Below are 21,949 nucleotides of genomic sequence, written 5' to 3'. Positions count from 1 at the left end.
CCATGAATCTGAAAGGGGACATGAATAGAACTTTGAGAGATTTATGCAGAATAGTAGCTTAATGCAATGGATATAAAACTCCTGAAAAATTCCATTTTTAGAGATAATAAGTAAAGAAAACATATTTAGTTTAGGATAGCTTTGGATATATTTGTGAAGTATTCTTAAGGAAAGCTTCTGATACTTGAATACAACTTATGATAAGGTTAATGTCTTTGAGGACGGTTATATTTTTAAAAAACATTCTTGGGCCCAGCATAATAGCATAGTGGTTAAGGTCTTTGCCTTGCATGCCTGGGATCCCATATGGATTCAGGTTCTAATCATGGCAGCCCCGCTTCCCATCCAGCTCCCTGCCTGTGGCCTGGAAAAGCAGTCAAGGACGGCTCAAGGGGGACCCTGCACCAGTGTGGGAGACCCGGAAGAAGCTCCTGGCTTCAGATTGGCTCAGCTCCAGCCATTGCCGCCGCTTGGGGAGTGAACCATCAGATGGAAGATCTTCCTCTCTGTCTCTCCTCCTCTCTGTGTATCTGACTTTCCAATAAAAAGAAATAAATCTTTAAAAAAAAAATTCTGTGTATGGTCAGAAATGGAACTGCATGCCAAAAACTAAAGAATTACTATATAGGAAAGAAAGGAAGGGAGGAAAGGAGAAAGATAGTAAAATTGTGATTTCTCAACTGTAAATAAAAACAAGATTTCAAACAAGCCTGTAGGATAGAGTCAGTCAAGCTGAACATCATAATTGGTTAACATAAAAAAATTTAAAATAGTAGTACAAATTACTGAAAAAAATAACCAAATAATCTGAAGTAACATGTCACTAGGTGATCATATTCAAGTAAAAAAAAAGCCAATATAATACAAAATTATATGCAGGTATAACTTTTTGACAAATGTATTTTCCAAGTGAGAGTAGGCACTGTCACAGATAAAAGTGCAGTGAGCTAAAATTCATACTGCCTGGTTGTTCCATTTTGGTGGTTCAATAGAAAATAGAAAGCCTATCTCTGCAATAAGGTATCAGTATAGCACTGGGATGGTGTGCACCACGACTGAAATGATGTGTAACATTGCTTCTTCATGTCACAAAATCTCATGTGCTTATAATTGAATCACTATACTCTAAAAGAGATCGTTTAAAAAGCACAAACAGCACTGAGTGTTGCAACACAGTTGGTTAGGCACTGCTTACAGTGTCTCCATCCATCAATGAAATGCTAGTTCAAGTCCTACCTGCTCCATTTCTCATCCAGCTCCTTGCTACTGCACTGGAGGAACAGCAGAGGATGCTCTGAGTGTGTAGGTTCCTGTTACCAACATAAGATACCTGGATGAAGTTACTATGGCTTGGCTTTGGTCTGGACCAGCCCCGACCACTATGGCTATTTTGGAAGTAAACCCATGGATGGAAGAATCTCTCTTTATTCTGTCTCTCTCCATGTTTCTCTCTCTATTTCCCTCTCTCTGTGTTACTCTGTCAAATAAATAACTAACTTGATTACTGAAGAGTTTTCTGTTCACTCCTCCAACTTAGAAGGTTGTAATTTACTTTTTATTGTTATTCCACCCCTACCAAAAATAACCATTGGATTTCTTTATTTTTTATTTTTTATTTATTTTTTTAAAGATTTATTTTTATTATTTTTTATTGGAAAGGCGGATATACAGAGATGAGAGACAGAGAGGAAGATCTTCCGTCCGATGATTCACTCCCCAAGTGAGCACAACGGGCCGATACTATGCCGATCCGAAGCCAGGAGCCTCTTCCGGGTCTCCCACGCGGGTGCAGGGTCCCAAAGCTTTGGGCCATCCTCGACTGCTTTCCCAGGCCACAGGCAGGGAGCTGGAAGGGAAGCGGGGCTGCCGGGATTAGAACCAGCGCCCATATGGGATCCCGGGCGTGCAAGGCGAGGACCTTAACCACTTGCGCCACCGCACCGGGCCCCAACCATTGGATTTTAAGTGTGATTTCTTGGCCCTCACTCTCCAGCATAAAATGAAAATATTGCATGAAAATTAAAAAAGCAGATAATATCAGCTAAACTCCAAGCCTGACCTTTTAGTCCTGGTCGAAAAGTGTTCAGAGAGTTAATTTAGCAAATTTTAATGGAAACCTTAACTACTTCATGGTCAATAAGGCTATGAAGTTGCTTCCTGTGGCAGCTCAGATGGGCAACTACGGAAGACCAGTAAAGCTTGCGACATTTATTTCTAGTTATTTCCTTTGCCTGCCTGAAATTTCTCTTCATGTCATCAATCGCTCGATATACTTCTAAAAATCATGATCTTCTTCTAACCTGGAGGAATTTTCTCCTCTCTCAGACTTTGAGCAGCAGTCATGGAACATAACAGCTCAGAACTGCAATTCATATGAAGGAAGAAAAGGACTCCCTCTGCCCCAATCCCTATCTTAAGTTCTATATATTAAGGTGTTCAACTAGGAATAATTTTATCAATCAGGCTAGAGGGCAAGTGCTTCCATGGCCCATCAACTATATATATGGATTTTTGACAGCAGCTTTCTTGGTGTCATTAGTCATCTGAGACTCCAGGCCTTTTTTTATTTTTATGTTTTTTTTTTTTAAAGAACGAGTTTGGTCAGATGTGAGATGATTGCCATAAAAAGTAGATTACTGTTATGGTTTGAACAGGATTCGTTGTCCCTGTCATGTAGACATTTATACTCCAAGGTCTTATGACAGTTCATGGATGAAGATTTGACTTGATTTAATCATGTCATCTTGGAGGTGGAGCTGGGGGGCTTAGTGTACAGTTTTTGCTGTTTTTTGTGTGCATGAATTTAATTACTTATTTGAAAGAGTTACAGAGAAACACACAGAGAGTGAAAAAGAAAAAGGAGGAGGAAGTGAGAGAAGCACAACAGAGTGATCTTTCATTTGCTTATTCGTTCCGCAGATGGCTTCAAGGACCAAGGTTGGCCCGGGACAAAGCCAGGGGCCTGGAATTCCATCTAAGTCTCCTATTTCAGTACAGACATCCAGGTTCTCGGGCGGTATTTAGCTGCTCCTCCAGGCACCTTCTCACGCAGCTAGATCCAAAGCGGAGCATCCAGGTTTCAGCCTGGTGCTCCTATGTGAAGCCTGCATGGCAGGCAGTGCCTTAACCCAGTTTATCAAAATGCTGGTCCCATTTTGCACTTGAAAGGTTGTATTCTCTCATGGGTTGGATACATGAGCCAAGTATGCTTCCAGTCTCTCTCTCTGCTTTCTGGTTCACCCTGTAATTTTGCTTAACACATTCACCCCTGCAGGCCTCCACCAAACAATATACTCATAGGGTTGCCATGACTTTAAGCCTCCAAATAGTAAGATGAAATAAATGATCTTCCCTACCAAGGGACTCATCTCAAGCATTTTATTTAAGGTAATGACTAGCAGGCTAATACAATTATTTTAAGAAGCCTTTTGATATTTTAATAGGAAAATATAGCAAAAACACAAAATACAATTTTCATAATACTTACTGTTAACCTTTCCTTTGTTTTATGGTCTAATTATAAGAGGAAATTGTGCCAGGGAGATAACGTGTAATTTATGTTAACAAGATTCTTTGTCTACATGAGTATCCAAATCAGTAAAAATCAAACCTGAACAAAGAGCATAAAGATACATTTAATAAATGGACTATAATTTCCTTTATCTACTTATCCACTAGCATATGCAAAAACTGGATGTTCTTTCCCTATAACAAGTACAGGTACTAATCAAAAGTTATTTTAAAAATGAAAGAATAAGGCCTAGCACAGTAGCCTAGTGGCTAAAGTCCTCACCTTGTACGTGCCAAGATCCCATATGGGCACCAGTTCTAATCCCAGTGGCCCTGCTTCCCATCAGGCTCCCTGTTTGTGGCCTGGGAAAGCAGTCCAGGACAGCCCAAGACCTTGGGACCCTGCACCCACATGGGAGACTCAAGGAGGCTCCAAGCACCAAACTTCAGATTGGCATAGCTCCATCCTTTGCAACCACTTGGGAAGTGAATCATTGGATGGAAGATCTTCCTCTCTTTTTCTCCTCCTTGTCTGTATATCTGACTTTCCAATAACAATAATAACAAATAAATCTTAAAAAAAAAATAATAAATGGTTTCAAGGAAAAATGTTATAATAAACTAAGAATACATTTCAAAATATTCTTTCATTAGACATATTGAAATTATATTAGCACTTCCTATCATAAGTAATATGCACTCACAGTAATTTACATATTTTTACTACTGAGAGCACAGCCCTTTGAACATTTTCCACTGAATGAGTGACTAATAGAGTATGACTTCAATTGATACTTATTCCAGGTTCATCTCTTCTTTGTTTTTCCCCTTAGGAAAAGAAAATTGAAGTGGGATTATTATTATGATACTTGTTTTTCAATAAAAAAAAGAAATAGAAGGGGGGAATTCCACTTATTTGCATAAACTGACAGTGAACACTGCTTTACTTTTATTGCCTTCTTCAATTGAAGTTGAAATTTTCTTAAATATAAGATTTGAATGTTTAGAAGAATTATAGGTAAATATTCTTAGCACATAGAAGAACTTTAAGAAAAGTTAAAATAATGAAACAAGAAAGAAGGCACACGCATTTAAAAACAGTTTTAAATACACAGAGGTCAGACCATGTTTCTTAGCCATGCTCATTATACAAACATTTGGGAAGCTTTCAAAAATACAGTTACAGCAGTGTTGACATCATGGCACTATACCATGGGAGGTTGGGATTGCCACCTCTGATACCAGTGTCCCATGTGGGCACTGATTTGAGACCCAGCTGCACTACTTATGATCCAGATCTCTGCTAACATGCCAGAGAAAGCAGCACAAGATGGTCCAAGTGCCTTATGAGACAGGAGTTCCAGGCTCCTGGCTACAACAGGCCCAACCCTGGCCATTGTGTTTATCGGCAGAATCAGCCAGCAGATGAAACATATTCTCTCTTTCATTCTTTTTCTCTCTCTCTCTCTCTCCCTCCCGCCCCCTCCCTCCCTGTCTCTTTAACTCTGCCTTACAAATAAATAAACAAAAATTTAAAAAAAATACTTATCCCTGGGCCGTATTCTCAGTAGTCTGGGGTTGGATCTGAATATATGACTGTTTAAAATCTTCCCACGTGCTTTTATATTGCAACCAAGGCTAGAACATGTGTTAGTGTGGTGCATCTGGCCCTGGGGATTGGTTACACAACCTCACATAGTTCATGAAGTACTAATGTTTTTCATGATAATGATAAGACATTTGGCTTTTCTCTACATCAATATTTGCAATGATGTTTCAAAGACAATCAGGAATAGAAATGCTAGGACATTAGCACAAATCAAGATAGTGGCACCAAATTATTTTCATTGTTATAATATTTTTATAGCCACATTATTACATATAAAATATCAATTTCTCTAAGAATATACTTGATGAAGCAGAAAACACCATTAATTATATTAAATTCTTAATACTTAACTATATCTTTTTAATATCCTAAAACATCTGCTTTCTATTAAAGTATGACATCTTGAGAAAAAGCATGTGTGCGATTGAGTTATGTGATAAAATTAGCCAATATTTTCATGAAACACAATTTTTATGTGAAAGAATGATTAACATGTAAACTATAGTTCCACAGGCTTTTGGTATTTGGCAGCTCTTCTGTTGAAGATTACTAAAATAAGCCTGTTACCTCAAAGAAAATAACTGTCAGTGTGCATTGTCAATGGCAAAATTTGAGTATTCATATGAAAATTAGATTTTGGAACATTTATATCTACAACGTGAGACCTAACAGATTACTACTGTGAAGATACATTTATTAAGAGATCAGCATTACCATAGGCATTATTTTTATAGTGTATAATGAAATCATCATTTGTAAGAGTTACACAATAGCAGTCAATATTTTCCAAATGATATAATATAATGTCTGGGCAAAATTCTCAATCAAGTATAAGATAGACTATGCACTTACATGTGACACATTAAAAGTTCATTTTCTTTAAAAAAATTGTTAATTCATTTGAGAAACAGAGATAGCAAGCAAGTTCCCATCTGTTGGCTCAGTCCCCTAATGCCTGTAGTGATTGCACTGGGGACTGGTTTGGGGACAAACCCAGAGGAGGGAACATAATACAGGTCTCCCAGACAGGCACCAGGAACTGAATTACTTGAGCCATCACCATTGACCCTTAGTGACTGCATAAGCAGGAAGCCAGAGTCAGGAGCAAGAGCTGGCAATCTAACTCAGGCACATGGGTATTTTAAATTCCAGGTTGAATGCATTCTCAAACACAGTTCATTTTCTACACTGCATGTAATCTTTAAAAAATTACCACTATCATTTTACCTTGCAATACCAATGAAGAAAATTTTAAAATATCAGAAAAGGCAATTCAACAATTCTCACTTTTTCCAACTACACAGCTGTTGTCAACTCTTTTTGGAACTTGAGCCAATAAAACATATCCCAACAACGAATTCAGAAACAAAAATATAAATTTAGCATCCTTAAGCCAATCATACAGAGATTTGCATAAATGTAAAACACCAATCTTAAAATTTTTAATTTTTGCTTTGAAAATGCAGTTGTTGTTTAAAATAATATTTTATGCCAATATGTCACATAATTTGATAAGCACATATAAACCTTGTGGCTCTTAACAATTTCTAAAGTATGAATGGAACCTATGACCAAATGTGTAAGAAGTTTTGTACTTAGCAGAAATGACAGGTCATAATGTAGCTAAGAACAAACAGAAACTAATTTAAAATGGAATCTAATACAAAAGTCTAAAGGAAGCTGGGAAAATTTTTAAGAACTATATGACACAAAGAGACTAAAGAAGGCTTTTTATAGTGAGGAAAATCACAAATGGCTCAGGTATAGATAGGATCACCATGAATGAATCAAAGATTTTTGTGCTGATCCACGGATATCGAAATGCAAATCTTTTGACTGCTCCAGAGAAAATTATTCTGATTTGTAAAGGATTATTTATTTATTTATTTATTTGAAAGGCAAAGTGACAGAAAGATTGAGAAAAAGAAGAAGAGGTTAAAAGACTGAGGAAAAGAAGGGAGGGAGTGTGGTAGAGGAAGAAAGAATCTTCCATCCACTGCTTCCAAACCTGATAGCTATGACAGACAGGGCTGGGCCAGACTGAAACCAAGAGCTGGAAATTCGATCTCATACATGGGTCTCATACACGGATGAAGTAAGCCAAGTGCTTCAGCTGTCTGCTGCTGCAATCTAATTGAACGCTAGATTAGAAGCAGAGCAACCTAGACACAAACTGGTACTCCCATAAGGGATGCTGGCATCACAAGCAGTGCCTTAACACACTGTGCCATACCCTATGCTGACTTTACATAGCATCAAGCTTGAAGTTGTTCCTGGGCAGACTTCCTCTAATAAAATGTATATTACGATTTCGAGGAGTTGAGAGACTAGACTCTCATTAAAGTAGAAAAACAGAAAGTAAATCCTGCATTATTTTGGTATGATTGTTGTTTATTTCATTTCTTTTCAGGTAATTTAACTGGTTTTTACCTTTACAGTACTTGAAAAATAAGTGAGAATCTCTGAGTGTACCTATTTAGCTTTCTTTATCCTTTTCATTTTGGATATATCATTCAGCATAGTCTTCTGAGTTTGGTAGATAGAAGAGTGGGAGGAAACCTGTTACTAATGATATAGAAAAACATAAAAACTGGTTGGAGGAATTGTGATAGTATCCCCAAAACTAGTTTGTTCATCCAACACACAGCATGCCAACTATTGATACCCAGGTGGTGAAACTATGTGTTTATTGCAAAGGGCAGAGGCAGAAACTGAGTAGCATTGCTTCCAAGTTCCCTAAGGAGTTTGGATAAATATTCTTACAGATTAAATTTGGGACTGAGAGGTGATGACGAGCTTTGTCCAAGTTCCTGGCTGATGTGCAATGCTTGTGGTTTTCCCTTGATTTGTTGTGCTAGTAACATCATATTCTTTAGGGAATTTTGATGAAGGCAAACAAGGCTCCAGGATAGGGTCCAAGTGCAGGTGATACCTACACTTGCTCAGGGACTGGGATTCTTGGAAAAGGGATATCTCAAGGCGAGACCAACTATCCAGGTGTTATCCAATAAGAGATATTAATTGATGTTATTAGTCCAGTGACTAAGAAACTTGTAGGTCTGGCTGTATTACTCCTTCAATTCATTGAATTAATTTTAGTCCTTTATTTGCAATTTAAAAAGCAGGGCAAGGAAACTTCAGGACAGAGGAAGACAAAATCTTATGAGACTAGGGCTTGCTGGTATTTAACATCTGTATCTAAGGCACTGCATAAAGGTTCAATTTCACTATGGTTTAAAGGTCAGTGTCCTCTCTAAATTTGCATGTCAGACTCCATTAGCATTAGAAGATGGGGCTGAAGTCATTAAGTCATGAAAAACTGTGAAGTGATTAAGTCATGAAGATTTTGCTCTCACAAAAGAGATTAATGCACTTACAAAAGAAGTTGAAGGAAAAGGTCTTACACCACCTATGTTTTGTGAAAATTTGTTCTAGAGAGTGATCAGGCCCTCACCAGATACAGAATCAGCTTCTTCCTTGATAATTAGGACTCCCCACCCTTTAGAAATACAACTACTAAGTTGTAGAAATACAACTACTAAGTAGAAATACAACTACTAATATACTACAACTATATTATTACTACTAATAATATACACTTAGTACATTATTTATGATATACCCAGATTAAGGTATTTTTGCTACAGCAGTAGGAACTAAGATACCTACAATGAATATCTTAAGTGGAGCTTAAATCCATGAAAGAAGGACTCCTTGATCATCTTCGTGTGGAAAGATATCAAATCATGCTCGGGGCAGGGCAGAGAAATCAGCTTATGAGCTAAAGGTTGTTGAGAATAATTCATTGTGATACTTGGTATATGATCTGTTTCTCAGCAAGTAGATTGTTACTTCACTGAGTGATACTTAAATAGGTTTGATACATTCACATTTATAAGAGCTGACTGTGGCATGCTGCTCTTGCTTAACCAGGCTTCCTGTGAAGTGCTGCTTGAAAAATCAAATTGCCACATTATATTTGCATCATATGTTATGCCTGGAGTCTTGTCCTTTGAAATAGATTGGTCAGGGTATGCTATTCACAGAAGAGCAATAAGCAACCAGCTTGATATTGTTACTGAATTTTTGCTCTCGTGGAGAGAATGCCAAAGTAAGTTATCATAGACTACACTTGAAAAATAAAAGAGGCTGTTCAGACCAATGGAGTGTGAAAGAAAAAAGAAATGTCTCTTTCCTTGACTAAACACTTCTTTATTCAATACAATGTGCAGTTGAAAATTTCTTTGGCAGTCTCAGAACTAAGGCTTATTCACCTGACTACCTGCATATAACTCTGTTTTCAGTCCCTTTATGTTCATCAGATTCACGTATATGCCACGTGTAGAGTCACAGGCCATTGAATGTTTGCCAGTTCCCACTGGGGACACTAAGCAGAAGACAGGCATTCCACTTCCTGAGGCATGAAATAACACACTTAGTTTTGAAGAAAGTTACTTAATAACATTTCTTTCATAATACCAGGTTCATGTTGTGATGTAATTTTTACAGAGGAAGAGAGAGAAATGGAGATAGAAAAAGAGAGCTCTCATTTGCTGGTTTACACAGTGGTTTACAGGATGACTCACACTGAGTCAAAGGGAAAGCTAGGATCCAAGAAATCCAGGTCTTGTACATGGGTGGCAGTAACCCAGGCTTTCAGAAAGTCACCTCTGTCTCCCGCTGGAAGGTAGGAAGTTGGAATAAGTAAACAAAACAAGTTATCAAACCCAGGTAGTCAGATATTGGACACATATGCTTTAGCCACAACAACAAATTCTTGCACTTGACATACACCATTTAAGGGAAAATAATTTCAAATCAATGTTGATATGCGCATTTTTAAAATCATCTTGGTAACAGTCATAATTCCAAAAGTAAATGAAAGGGTAGAATTAAAAGATAGATTTGATTTTGGTGAAAATAATTTGATACTGGTGCATAACTTTTTCCCAATATGCACGTGGCAGTAATTTTTAAAGATTTATTTTATTTTTAATTGGAAAGGCAGACACACAGAGAGAAGGAAATATGAACAGAAAAATCTTCCTCTGTTGATTCACTCCAAGTGGTTGCAACAGTCAGAGCTGAACCTATCTGAAGCCAGGAGCACCTTCTAGGTTTCCCACATGGGTACAGGATATCCCAAGGCTTTGGGTGGTCCTCACTGCTTTCCCAGGCTACAAGCAGGGAGAATGGGAAGTTGAGCAGCTGGGAATGTGAACCATTGCCCATATGGGATCCCAATAAATACACTGTGACAATTTAGCCAAGAGGCTACTGCCAGCCCAGCAGTAACTTTTTGAAGACCAATAGTATGCAAAAATTTAAATATTTCACACAAAGTAATGTTTTAATTCCACTTTCCACAAAGTTTCTTTTTATCAAGATCAATGAGGTAAAGAATTCCAATAAATATTTTTCTGTTGAAGATTATTGTAACTTGGGACCGGCACGTTAGCATAATGGTTAAGGTCCTCGCCTTGCATGCACCAGGATTCCATATAGACACTGATTCTAATCCGGCAGTTCCACTTCCCATTCAGTTCCCTGCTTGTGGCCTGGGAAAGCAGTCGAGGACTGCCCAAAGCCTTGGGACCATGCACCCACATGGGAGACCTGGAAAGAAGTTCCTGGCTCCTGGCTTGGGATCGGTGCAGCACCCGCTGTTGCAGTCACTTGGGGAGTGAATCATAGGATGGAAGATATTCCTCTCTGTCTCTCCTCCTCTCTGTACATCTGCCTTTCCAATAAGATAAAATAAATATTTAAAAAAAAAGATTATTGTAACTTGATAATGCACTATAATCTTTAACTATCAGTGATCTTATATAATAACATTTATGGTACAACAATAACACCTTATGAGATTATAAAATGATTGCTTTTCTAAAATATTGAATGTTAAAAACAAAACAAAAATATTTAATATAAAATGTCATCTTCAGTCAATAAAGACTTCCTTATTTAATATAAAAGGATGGTTAATTAGTTGTCATTGAAGAATGATTTCTTTATAGAAGACACATTAATAAGAAAATTTAGTCAATGCAGATAGGTAGATTGTGGCATAGGAACAGTAAGTGCTTAAATAATTAACTTTTCTGTATTGAAGAGTAAATATTTTGATGCAATAAAAGTAATAACATTTTAGAAATATTTGCAAAATACCAAAATTTTGCTTTTAAAAAGTGGCTTTTAATTGGAGAGAATTGATAATTCAACAAAGTATGGCTATTCAGTCATTATCAACTAGTGAATAGATTCCAAATTGGTGAATTATTAATAGAAATAATTAAATTATATTATTGGAAATATAGATACCAAAGTTTTTCTAAATTTGACAAAAGCCATAAACAAAGATACTATAGTTAAATATACTGAAATTAAGATTCCTTCACACATAAAAGCATTCTATATAATTAAAGTATGTCCTATCCATAATATTGTGGGTAATTTAATCCACAAAGATTATTTTCATAGTATCATTTGAAATACACTAATGAAACACTAATGCAAAAAAAAAATTTGGGTTCCTGAATATAAAATTTTAGACTGTGGACAGAGTAGTTGTCATTAAATATTTATTAGACCTACTATTTTTATCATTATGAATATAAATTATTCTTCTATGTTATAAAAGAAAGGGGTGACTTTGAAGCAGAAATAGATAAGCCCTAAATTTTAGATTCTTGATCTCAGCTTTTTGCAACTGCCTGTATTTCTCTCTCATAGGTTTTTGGTTTTATCAGTATAGATACCAACAGGCAATCTCTATTTCCCATTTCTATATTTATCTTCTGATGTTTGGAATATCAGACAATCAATTTTGTCAAAATAATGCCAGAGTAAATAGATTCTCATCTTCATCTTTAAGACAATAGGTTTTTATCTCCAAATACATTTTAGAAACAGACTTGGAGACCTACATTTTATCCAAACAAAAACATTTTTTTGGTTTATCCCACAGTGTTTGTTGGATACATTGGTTCAAACTATGGATGGGATTAAATCTGTTAGTCAGGTATTCAAGGTATGTGAAAATTGCATTACGTCTCAGAAGCACATAAAACATGCTCATTCATTATCTAGAGAATGACTTGAAGCCTGTGGGAATGATGATGCTATGTAGGCAAAAGGTTATTTTTGAAATTAAGAAAAAAAAATAGAGAGTTTCTTGTAGTTCTGTTTTTCTATTTCTTTAGGTTATAGGTCAAGAGACTGCATTTCCTTTAGGTAAAGAAATAAAACAAAAATGGGTTTACTATATAGTTAACTCCATAAGTTGCACTTCTTTTTTTTTTTAACTGTCGGTTCTAGGCCTGAAAACAGAGCATAGAATAGACCTACCTATTCAAATTTTGATGAAATAGCAGAAGTACTAGGAAATTAGTATGCCTGAGATTTAAAATAAGCTAGTAGTAGCTAAACATGAAAACCTTATACGCCATTTACAAACTACAAGAACTTCAATTACTAATGTTTGCATCAGATTCTCTGTGCACTCTTGACACTTTGGGGAGAGATAGGCTTTTAGAAAATGTCCAAGTGTGAGTATTTAAGAGAAGCATCTGATACTTGGTTTCTGCAAGATTTCCACCTACTTGTTCAAAAATACTTGTCACTTGACTAGAAAAACTGGAGAGAGGTATATTTAAAGCTACCTTCTGACTCTTCCTCAGAAAGGAGTGATCCTAGAGTAAATGATTGCTTATAGATAAGCACACTCTCCCACTTTTCCTGTGTGTGTATGTTCATGCAGTCAGAAACTTCTCCTTATTATTATTTTGATATGTTTGTTCCTGTTCTCCTCCTCTAATATATTGAAGACATTGACATAAACTTACTTTAACATAAACTCTGATAAAGAATTCACAAAAAGCTCTCTTACTCCTTGTTAGGAGTTATATATGACTAAGTCTCTGCCACCGCTTCTCTAAGAAGGAATCAATAATAAGGAAAGCCAAAGAAAGAGGGACTATGAAGTGTGTTGTCTCAGCAAACCCCTTGAATTGGTTGCCAGGAACAGTTTAAACTGTGGAGGGCTGGGAAAGTCACCCCAGGAATGTGAGATAAGTCGCCCTCCAAGCATAAAATCAGGAAGATTCAAACAGTAACAGATGAGATTAGTTATCTGTAGAAATGACATACCCTGAGGAATAGCCAAAAAGATTATGTGGAGAAATTTAGAAACACCCCGAGGAATTTGACAATAGCAGGAGCTTGATTGTATCCATATATTTCCAGCAACAATCTAATCACAGTAAATGGATGAAGCTGTAACACAATCATGCAGGAACTTAATCAGTTATAGTGAATAGATTAAGTACTCTAATCACAATCAATTGTGTTGTAACCCACCTGAAAAAAGAATCTACTAACTGAAAGGGGGGTGTCTATGAGGGGAACCCAAAAAGCTAGAATTTATCTGTGACTCCAGCTCCCTCCAGTGTAAGATGTGCACCTAAGTCCCTCTTAGCAGGCAAGTAAAACCCCTTTTGGATTTCAAAAGGTTTATTCATGTGTAGATTTTCCTACAAAGAGAAAAAGAGAGGAGAGAGAGAGACAAAGCACTTATCAGCAAAGCTGTGGTCCTTACAAGGGACTGTACATTTAGGATTATAAGAGCCAAACAGCAGTTCCTGAAATTGATACAAGAAAAAATACATATTCATTCAACAGCCAATTATGGGTCACTTATTATTCCTAAGCCACTGGCCTTCGAGCTAGCAATTTAGTACTGAATAGAGAAAATACATGTCTGCATGGAGTTTTTAAAATGAAAAAGAAGACAGCTATTAAGAAAACTGATTACAATAAGTTGTTTCATTAAAAAAAATCACTACTATTTCTAGAAAGAAAATAAACAGGATTTACTCAAACTGCAAAAGGGACTCCTGGACTGATCTAATGGCTAAATAAAGCTTTTCATTGGTTGATAGCTATATATCTTATCAATGGGAAAAGAAAGACAGGATTAAATGCAAAATTAGACTGACATGTGTGAATAAAAGGCATGGCAATGAATAGTAAAAAGTGATCTGAGAAAAACAATAATCAGAATACAGAATATTTGGAAAGACTATTACTAATGTTTAAAAATGGCACAAAGAGAAGCTTAAATAGTAATCCACACCCCAAATATAAGATATTATTTAGAAGTGAACTACTTCACATATTTTTAGAAAAAAATAATAGCTTTGAAGAGTTTATACCACTTCAGTTGACCATAGATCAAAATTATCTATGTTCACTCCTAAAATAAGATAGGATGTTACAGGTTATAGTTGCAGCCACAATGTAAGGCAGTACACAATCAGCCACAGTAAAGAAGACCAATTAGAGGGACACAAGACCATAACAGAATGGTTGCAAAATGACTGCTAAACACAACATTTTTTAAATCAAATTTCTTGTCAAAGTCAGGGAAGAGTTAGTAAAAATTTTAGATCAATCATGCCCATGTTCTACCTGTGTCTCCAGGGCATTGAGGTATAAGCTCCATTACCCAGAATGCTAGGGACTGGCATGCCAAAGCATAAAACATGGAATGCTAAAACACCCCACTGTGTAATATACAACAAATGCCAGTATATGTTAGCTCTGAAGCCACAGATTGTAAGAGAAAGCAGCAAATAAGTGAATAAAAACAGTCTGATTCATCCCCCAAAAAAGATACAAAATATTTTGGGAAGAAGCTCCAATGACTACAAAGAAACCAAATTAATAGAGCACTAGAGACCCGCATCTCTCACCATACACTAAGATAAAATCTAAATGGATAAAAGACCTAAACCTATTCCCAGAAACCTTCAAACTTTTGGAAGAAATGTAGGAAACACTCTGGAAGAGCTAGGTGTAGGTCCTGACTTTCTAAATAGAACACCAAAAGCAATAGCAATTAAGACCAAAATAAACAAATGGAACTATATCAAACTAAAAAGCTTCTGCACAGCAAAGGAAACTATCAACAAAGTGAAAAAACAACCCACAGAATGGAAGATCTTTGCACACTACAAAGGTGATACCGGGCTAATCTCCAGAATATACAAAGACCTCCAGAGAAACCAAAACACCAAAACAAACAAACCACTCAAAAAATGGGCACGGGAAATGGGGAGACATTTCACAAAGGAACAAACCCAAATGGCAAACAAACATGTGAACAAATGCTCAAGTTCCCTTGCAATAAGGGAAATTTAAATTAAGACATCAATGCGGTACCACCTAACACCAGTAAGAATGGCTCATACACAAAAACCGCCAACAACACTTGCTGGCGAGGTTGTGGGGAAAAGGAAACCCTTCCCCATTGCTGGTGGGGCTGCAGATTGGTGCAGCCTCTATGGAAATCAGCATGGAGAACACTCAAACAACTGAAAATCTGCATACCATACAATCCAGCAATAGTACTCCTAGGAATATATCCAAAACACCTGCTACACGAGAAACCTACATGCACCCCCATGTTCATAGCACAATCAATAATTGCAAAAACTTGGAAGCAACCAAAATGCCCATCGACCGAAAACTGGATAAGAAAGCTATGGTTTATTTACTCCACGGAATATTACTTAGCTATTAAAAAAAACGAAATGCAGTTCTTTGGGGCCAAATGGGCCCAACTGGAAGCCATCATGCTAAGGGAAATGAGTCAATCCCAAAAGGTCAGATACCACATGTTTGCCTTAATTTAAGTTGAAATGCTGTCAATTTGTAAAAGGGCACCTGTGAAATGTAGTATTACATTGTTAATTAACCCCATAATGCTGGAAACTGTTGTTGATGTTGTGTTTTGGCATTTAATTGGTCAGAACAATAATCTGCCAGCTATGTCTCCAGACCAGAGTTGGTCTTCACAAGAAACTGCTGAATTCAGCTGGGCAATATGATACTGGACTCTATGCAAGGCACATGCTTGCATTGAAAGAAATAAGACTAGATTTGATCTGTAATACTGCAATAAGGTGGAGCAATCCACCATGGGGGAAGGGCAAGAGGAGGATAAGGGGGAACATCAGAGCCTATGAAACGTTGTTATAAAATTAAATGCAATAAAAAAAATTTGTTTAAAAAGAAGAATCAATTTCTTTATCCTTGAAAAATAAAATCTGAGATATGTTTTTTAAAAAATAGAGCATTAGGTATTTATTTGTTAAGCATTTTTGAGAAATTTCAGAGAAATGTTATGTTAAATATTATGGAGGTTAATAAAGTCTGCCTTTTGGAAGTTTACAATTCACATATACAAAATGTTCGATGAGATATCAATGCAATGCAAAGTGATACAAAAAAATAAGAAAAAAAGAAGGAAAATAGAAAAGATGGAAAAAAGAAATGGTGACAAGGAGGAATAAGGGAAAAAGGACACATTCTAACGTTTTGTGCATAAACAGAAGAAGTTCAGTCTTTCCCCTGGGGCTCCTAGCCACCAACCTCTTTCCTATCCTTTGGTTCCCTCTTACTTTTAGCCCTTGTGAATTGTTCAATTGACATTCAAGACAGGATGCCTCACACTCTCCTACACGGGTGCTATTCATTTTGTTTGCCTCTAAAGGTCTACTGAAGAATTTTAATCAAGCAATCTTCATGGGGTTTATCATGCATAAAAGTAAGAATGTCTCATTTTAAACTACTGTGTGGTATAGTAATTATAGACCCAAAAGAGCAGGTTTTAAAGTGATGATGAGGAAACCCAAAAGAGAGTAGAGGCAATACTGCTTTGAAAGGGAAACTGAAAACCTTGGAAATCCAAAATCAGACTGGGGAGGATGATACTATCTAGTCGTGCAAATGCTTACTGTTAAAAGTCCGAGACCTTCTATTGTAGCTGTCTTGCTTAATAGTGAAGAGTCTGATGTTAAGATCAGTATCTTGGCAGAATCACACATTTGATAAAAGTTTTATTATTATCATTAGTGATAGAGCTGGAATTAAAGCAAATCATCTGACATCTGATATATTCATGGTTCTTTTCTCAATATCACATTCCTATTTCATTTCAAATGAATTGCCTAATTACTTTAACACATAGCACAAAAAGAAGTGTTACATGTCTGTTTTTACAGTATATTAAGATGTCTAAAGCCCATGCCGATCTCTGCTCTGAAGCAATGGTCATATTTGAGCTTGTGTGGCAACATCATGGCACAATAGATTGTGCCAACGCATTCCATATGAGGGCTGGTTCAAATATCCTTGAACCATCTAGGGCCCTTCTAGGGAGGCAGTGAAAGGTGGCACTTACCACCCACTTAAGAGACCCAGATGGAGCTCGTGGCTTTGGCATGGCCCAGGACTGGCCTTTATAGCCATTTGCAGTGTGAATTGGTGAAAGAAACATGTCTCTCCCTGTGTCTTTATCACTGTACCTTTCAAATAAACAAATAAATCTTGAAAAGTGAAATTTTACCCTGCAGAAGATGAACCTGGGGGGTTTACTGGTCCTGGGCCTTACTCGTTCAGTCATATAGACTCCAAGGGGACACTCAGGTTGCTGCTCCACATTTCTATTTGCACTTTTCCTAGCACTGCTCTAGAAACACAGCCCTTACAGTAAATTCCTCGGATGAGAACAATTAATGGTTTGCTATGAATGACATTATTAAAATCACCACTACCGGAACTGGATGATTTTAGCTCTACATGTCCTTAGTTTTTGTAATAGTCTCTTGCTACGCCAGATTTTCACAATTTCTTTCCTTTGCCCAGATGTTTCTCCTAAACTCTGTTTGCAACTGGCCAAATACCTGTCCATTGTCACCTCTATTGGAAAGCATTCCTTGTATTTCCCAGATTGCTATGGGAGTTCTTTCTACTATTTTTTATTTTTATCCTCTACCAGCAAATTACAAGCCTTTTCACATTGGAAGACAACTGTTGCTTTGCATGTTCTTCCCCACCAAAAACCTTAAAAATTCTTTATTTCATTATTCTATATTTATATATGCACATTGCCTAGCATAGCAACAGATACACAAATATTTGCTCAATAGATTATTATAAATATGAGATTAAGTGGAAAGAAAATGCATATACAAGTTAATGACAGAAATAAAATACAATTAATTTAAAATGAGTGAACTTCAAAGTTTTAAATTATATATTCAGATACTATATGAGAGCAGTTTCAAAGGAATACAGAAATGAAATTGCAAGATAAATATATTATAGCCAAAAATTTTGACACCCATGCATAGATTTTTGTAAAGTTTCTCATTTTAAACTTTAAGAACTTTGTGTGTGTGTGTGTGTGTGTGTGTGTGTGTGATTGTTCAGTCCTTGGTAGCCCAAAAATAAAATGAAAATTAATTTTTGTCAGAAAACAAATACGTAAAACATACTTTCATGATATAAAATCTTAAGTGTTTGTATTCAGAAACTACGCTCCAAACTTTAGCACCACCAGTGAAAAGACATTTATTGCTCAGCCATTCCTTTCAAATTTCAATAATCTAGATTCCCCCAGTGAGAAGGAATCTTTTAGAAAACAAATGAAGTACCTTCTAACCTTATCCATCTTGCAGAATGTTGGTCACTGAATGTGTTCAAAGACAACCCTGGCAGGAGATGAGCATCTCACAGTGAACCCATTTCAGTTTAAAGAATTCTCATTTTTGGAATTTTGTGTCGGCTGGAGCCAGAACACTCAGATGGCAGTGTGGACCCCTGGGCCGGAGCCGACCGCCCTGGCACCCTGGCTCCATTGGCACCCTGTCGCACAGAGCCCCTCTCCCAGCCACAGGACAAAACTGCCAAAGTGACGCAGCCGCATCCAGCCACAAACCAGCCAGGGGCCCAGCCCGGTGACCAGGAGGACTGCCTCACAATCGGCACGGCAGGGCCCAAAGAACCCCGTGTCACCGCGAGGACTGCCTCACAATCCTCCCGAGTGGGAACCAACCTGACCGAGCCGCCGTGGGCCTGTCTCCGCTGGCAGATTCCGGGCCGTGACACAGGCAGAGGCCTCGGGTGTCCGCCTCCAGCCGCCCTGCTCCTCAGTGGTGGCCGAGCCTCAGAGGCCTCCGCCGTCCCCTCACAGGCGTCTCCCAGAATGGCGGCCGGCAGCGGCTCCAAGGCTGCTGCCGAATTCATTGTCGGTGGGAAATACCAACTGTTACGGAAGATCGGGTCCGGCTCCTTCGGGGACATTTATCTGGCGATGAACATCACCAACGGTGAGGAAGTGGCTGTGAAGCTGGAGTCGCAGAAGGCCAGGCACCCCCAGCTGCTGTACGAGAGCAAACTCTATAAGATTCTCCTAGGTGGCGTGGGCGTCCCCCACATCCGGTGGTATGGCCAGGAGAAAGACTACAACGTGTTAGTCATGGATCTTCTAGGACCCAGCCTCGAAGACCTCTTCAATTTCTGTTCAAGAAGGTTCTCGATGAAAACGGTGCTTATGCTGGCTGACCAAATGATTAGTAGGATTGAATATGTGCATTCCAAGAATTTCATACACAGGGACATAAAGCCGGATAACTTTCTCATGGGGATTGGGCGTCACTGTAATAAGTTATTCCTTATTGATTTTGGTTTGGCCAAAAAGTACCGAGACAACAGGACCAGGCAACACATCCCATATCGAGAAGATAAAAACCTCACCGGCACGGCCCGATACGCCAGCATCAACGCACATCTTGGCATCGAGCAGAGTCGCCGGGACGACATGGAGTCGATGGGATACGTGTTGATGTACTTGAACAGATCCAGCCTGCCATGGCAAGGACTGAAGGCTGCAACAAAGAAACAAAAATATGAGAAGATTAGTGAAAAGAAGATGTCCACTCCTGTTGAGGTTTTGTGTAAGGGGTTTCCTGCAGAGTTTGCCATGTACTTAAACTACTGTCGTGGGCTGCGTTTTGAGGAGGCCCCGGACTACATGTACCTGAGACAGCTCTTCCGCATTCTTTTCAGGACCCTGAACCATCAATATGATTACATTTTTGACTGGACAATGTTAAAGCAGAAATCGGTACAACAGGCACCTTCCAATGGGCAGGATCAGCCGGCCCAAACCTCCGCAGGCAAGCAAACTGACCAAGCAGAGTAATGTGAAAGCTTTCTGAGTATGTACTATGGAACAGAAAGCAGCAGGGCGGACCAGCAGAGCAGCGTCTATCCCACCCCACCCCCTTAGGAATTATAGTTCATATGTTCCCTAGACAGTGGTTGTGGACAACCACTTTCCTTGGTGTAGAGAACTGAATTTCATTATAAACTGGCCCCGGACAGCACTGGTAATACTGGGTCCAGCGTTGTATCCGCTGTAATTTTCAATAGTTACCGAGGTAGTGTAATACGGTGTCCAGTTTTTCTTTTTTGGAGTGGATAAGTTAACTAATTGGTTGTCACAAATTGGTGGAGAAATTGGACATACGCCTATTTTCTTTCCTTCCTTTTTTTTTTTTCTCTTTTTCATTGTTCTTAAGAGCTATTGTTTTGAACTCTACTACTTTGAAATCTCATTTTGGAAGAATCGCACAGTCTAGCACCGTTATGATGATTGTAAATTCCCACAACTGTGCATTCTTAGGATTTTTCCAACCTTGGAATTTGCAAATTGCTCACTTAAAACATTTTTAAAATAGATGGCTTCTTGTTTGCAACACTGCTGATCTGGTAGCAACCAGATTCTAGTGTTTTGAGTATATGAAAGACTGCATTCTTACCTGTGCTAGAAATAACAGCATCTAAAATGAGGATTTAAGACTAGATAGTTTAGGATTCTGCCTCAACTCTGTTGTATTCTTGTGTTAAAAGCAGATCTGTCACAGATACTTCGGTAACATCCTACAACTGAACTTGTGTGTATGTTGCTTGGATGAATGCAATTGCTGTAAGCATCATATGATCTTTAGAGCAAATATATAAACTGTAACTTTTTCAGAAAATTCAATTTGTAGACAATCTCATGAAATTTAAACATGCATACAAAGATTTCTTAAAAATCACTTTACATTCTAGACAGATATCATCACCATCATTTCTACACATTAACCAAACCATACACATAGCATAAAAATTTCTAAACACATAATCCTTCATATCTAAATAACAGCATACCTATTTTTCCACTTAAATTTAAACTACGAAAAAAAAATAGTACTCAATAGCTACACTTCAAAATTGAAACAACAAATCAAATACATACTCAATTATAAACTGTCATAAATATTTACTTCATTAGCAATATCTTGAATAATATCCAATCAAGAATATGCTAAAACCAAACTATCACAAACTATCCACAAACAATTAAATTCAAATCACCACTCAAAATCAACAACACACAAACCTAATTACCCTTACAAATTACCATTCCCTAACAATAGGTCAATCAAACAAATCCATATCTATCAAAACATATAACCATTTACAACTCCTGTCCCAAAACCATCATTCCCAAATCAAAATCTATAACTCCAAATGCCCATCAAATAGACATGTGTCCATACTTTCCCCTACGTTTCTGATGACAGTCCCACTCAGTTCAAGACATAGCTGATAAACCGTCCTTCCATTTGAAGTCTCCATGTCTGATAAAAAATGGAATAGTTGAGTTTATGCAGCTGTTCAAGAGCTAATTATCTACAATTATTTCTGATTACTGAATAGGCCATGGATATGTGTTCATTGCTATGTGGAGTTTACACATTAGGCTTTAATGTGCTGATACGGTTAATTGTGGTGCTCACTGCTGCCTGTTAATAGAATATTCCTGTAAATGAGGCCATATCTCAATCGAATTTACTGGTTTATTTTAAATAAGTAATAACTACAAACAGATTCTAGATCCAGTATTTACCATTGTAAGCATGTACGTTTTAGTGC

At 37.5% G+C, this 21,949-nt stretch overlaps 1 protein-coding gene and 1 long non-coding RNA gene across 2 annotated transcripts in view; one reads left to right on the top strand and one right to left on the bottom strand.

The window, feature by feature from the left end:
• The window catches only part of LOC121146829, a 65,925-nt gene extending 46,833 nt beyond the window's left edge, over positions 1–19,092 (bottom strand). The window contains exon 1 of the long non-coding RNA XR_005882254.1: positions 19,020–19,092. This is a non-coding gene — a long non-coding RNA (uncharacterized LOC121146829). The remainder of the gene's footprint in view (positions 1–19,019) is intronic.
• A 77-nt stretch (positions 19,093–19,169) lies between these two features.
• LOC121146388 (casein kinase I-like) lies at positions 19,170–20,168 on the top strand. The gene has a single exon (XM_040965756.1). It carries the CDS (start codon positions 19,170–19,172, stop codon positions 20,166–20,168), a length of 999 nt encoding a protein of 332 aa, XP_040821690.1.
• The last annotated feature ends 1,781 nt before the right edge of the window (positions 20,169–21,949 follow it).

This window comes from Ochotona curzoniae, unplaced genomic scaffold (assembly GCF_017591425.1).
Source record: "Ochotona curzoniae isolate NIBS_2020 unplaced genomic scaffold, NIBS_Ocur_1.0 scaffold_4505, whole genome shotgun sequence".
Lineage (NCBI taxonomy): Eukaryota > Metazoa > Chordata > Mammalia > Lagomorpha > Ochotonidae > Ochotona > Ochotona curzoniae.
This window is presented reverse-complemented; position numbering and strand designations above follow the sequence as displayed.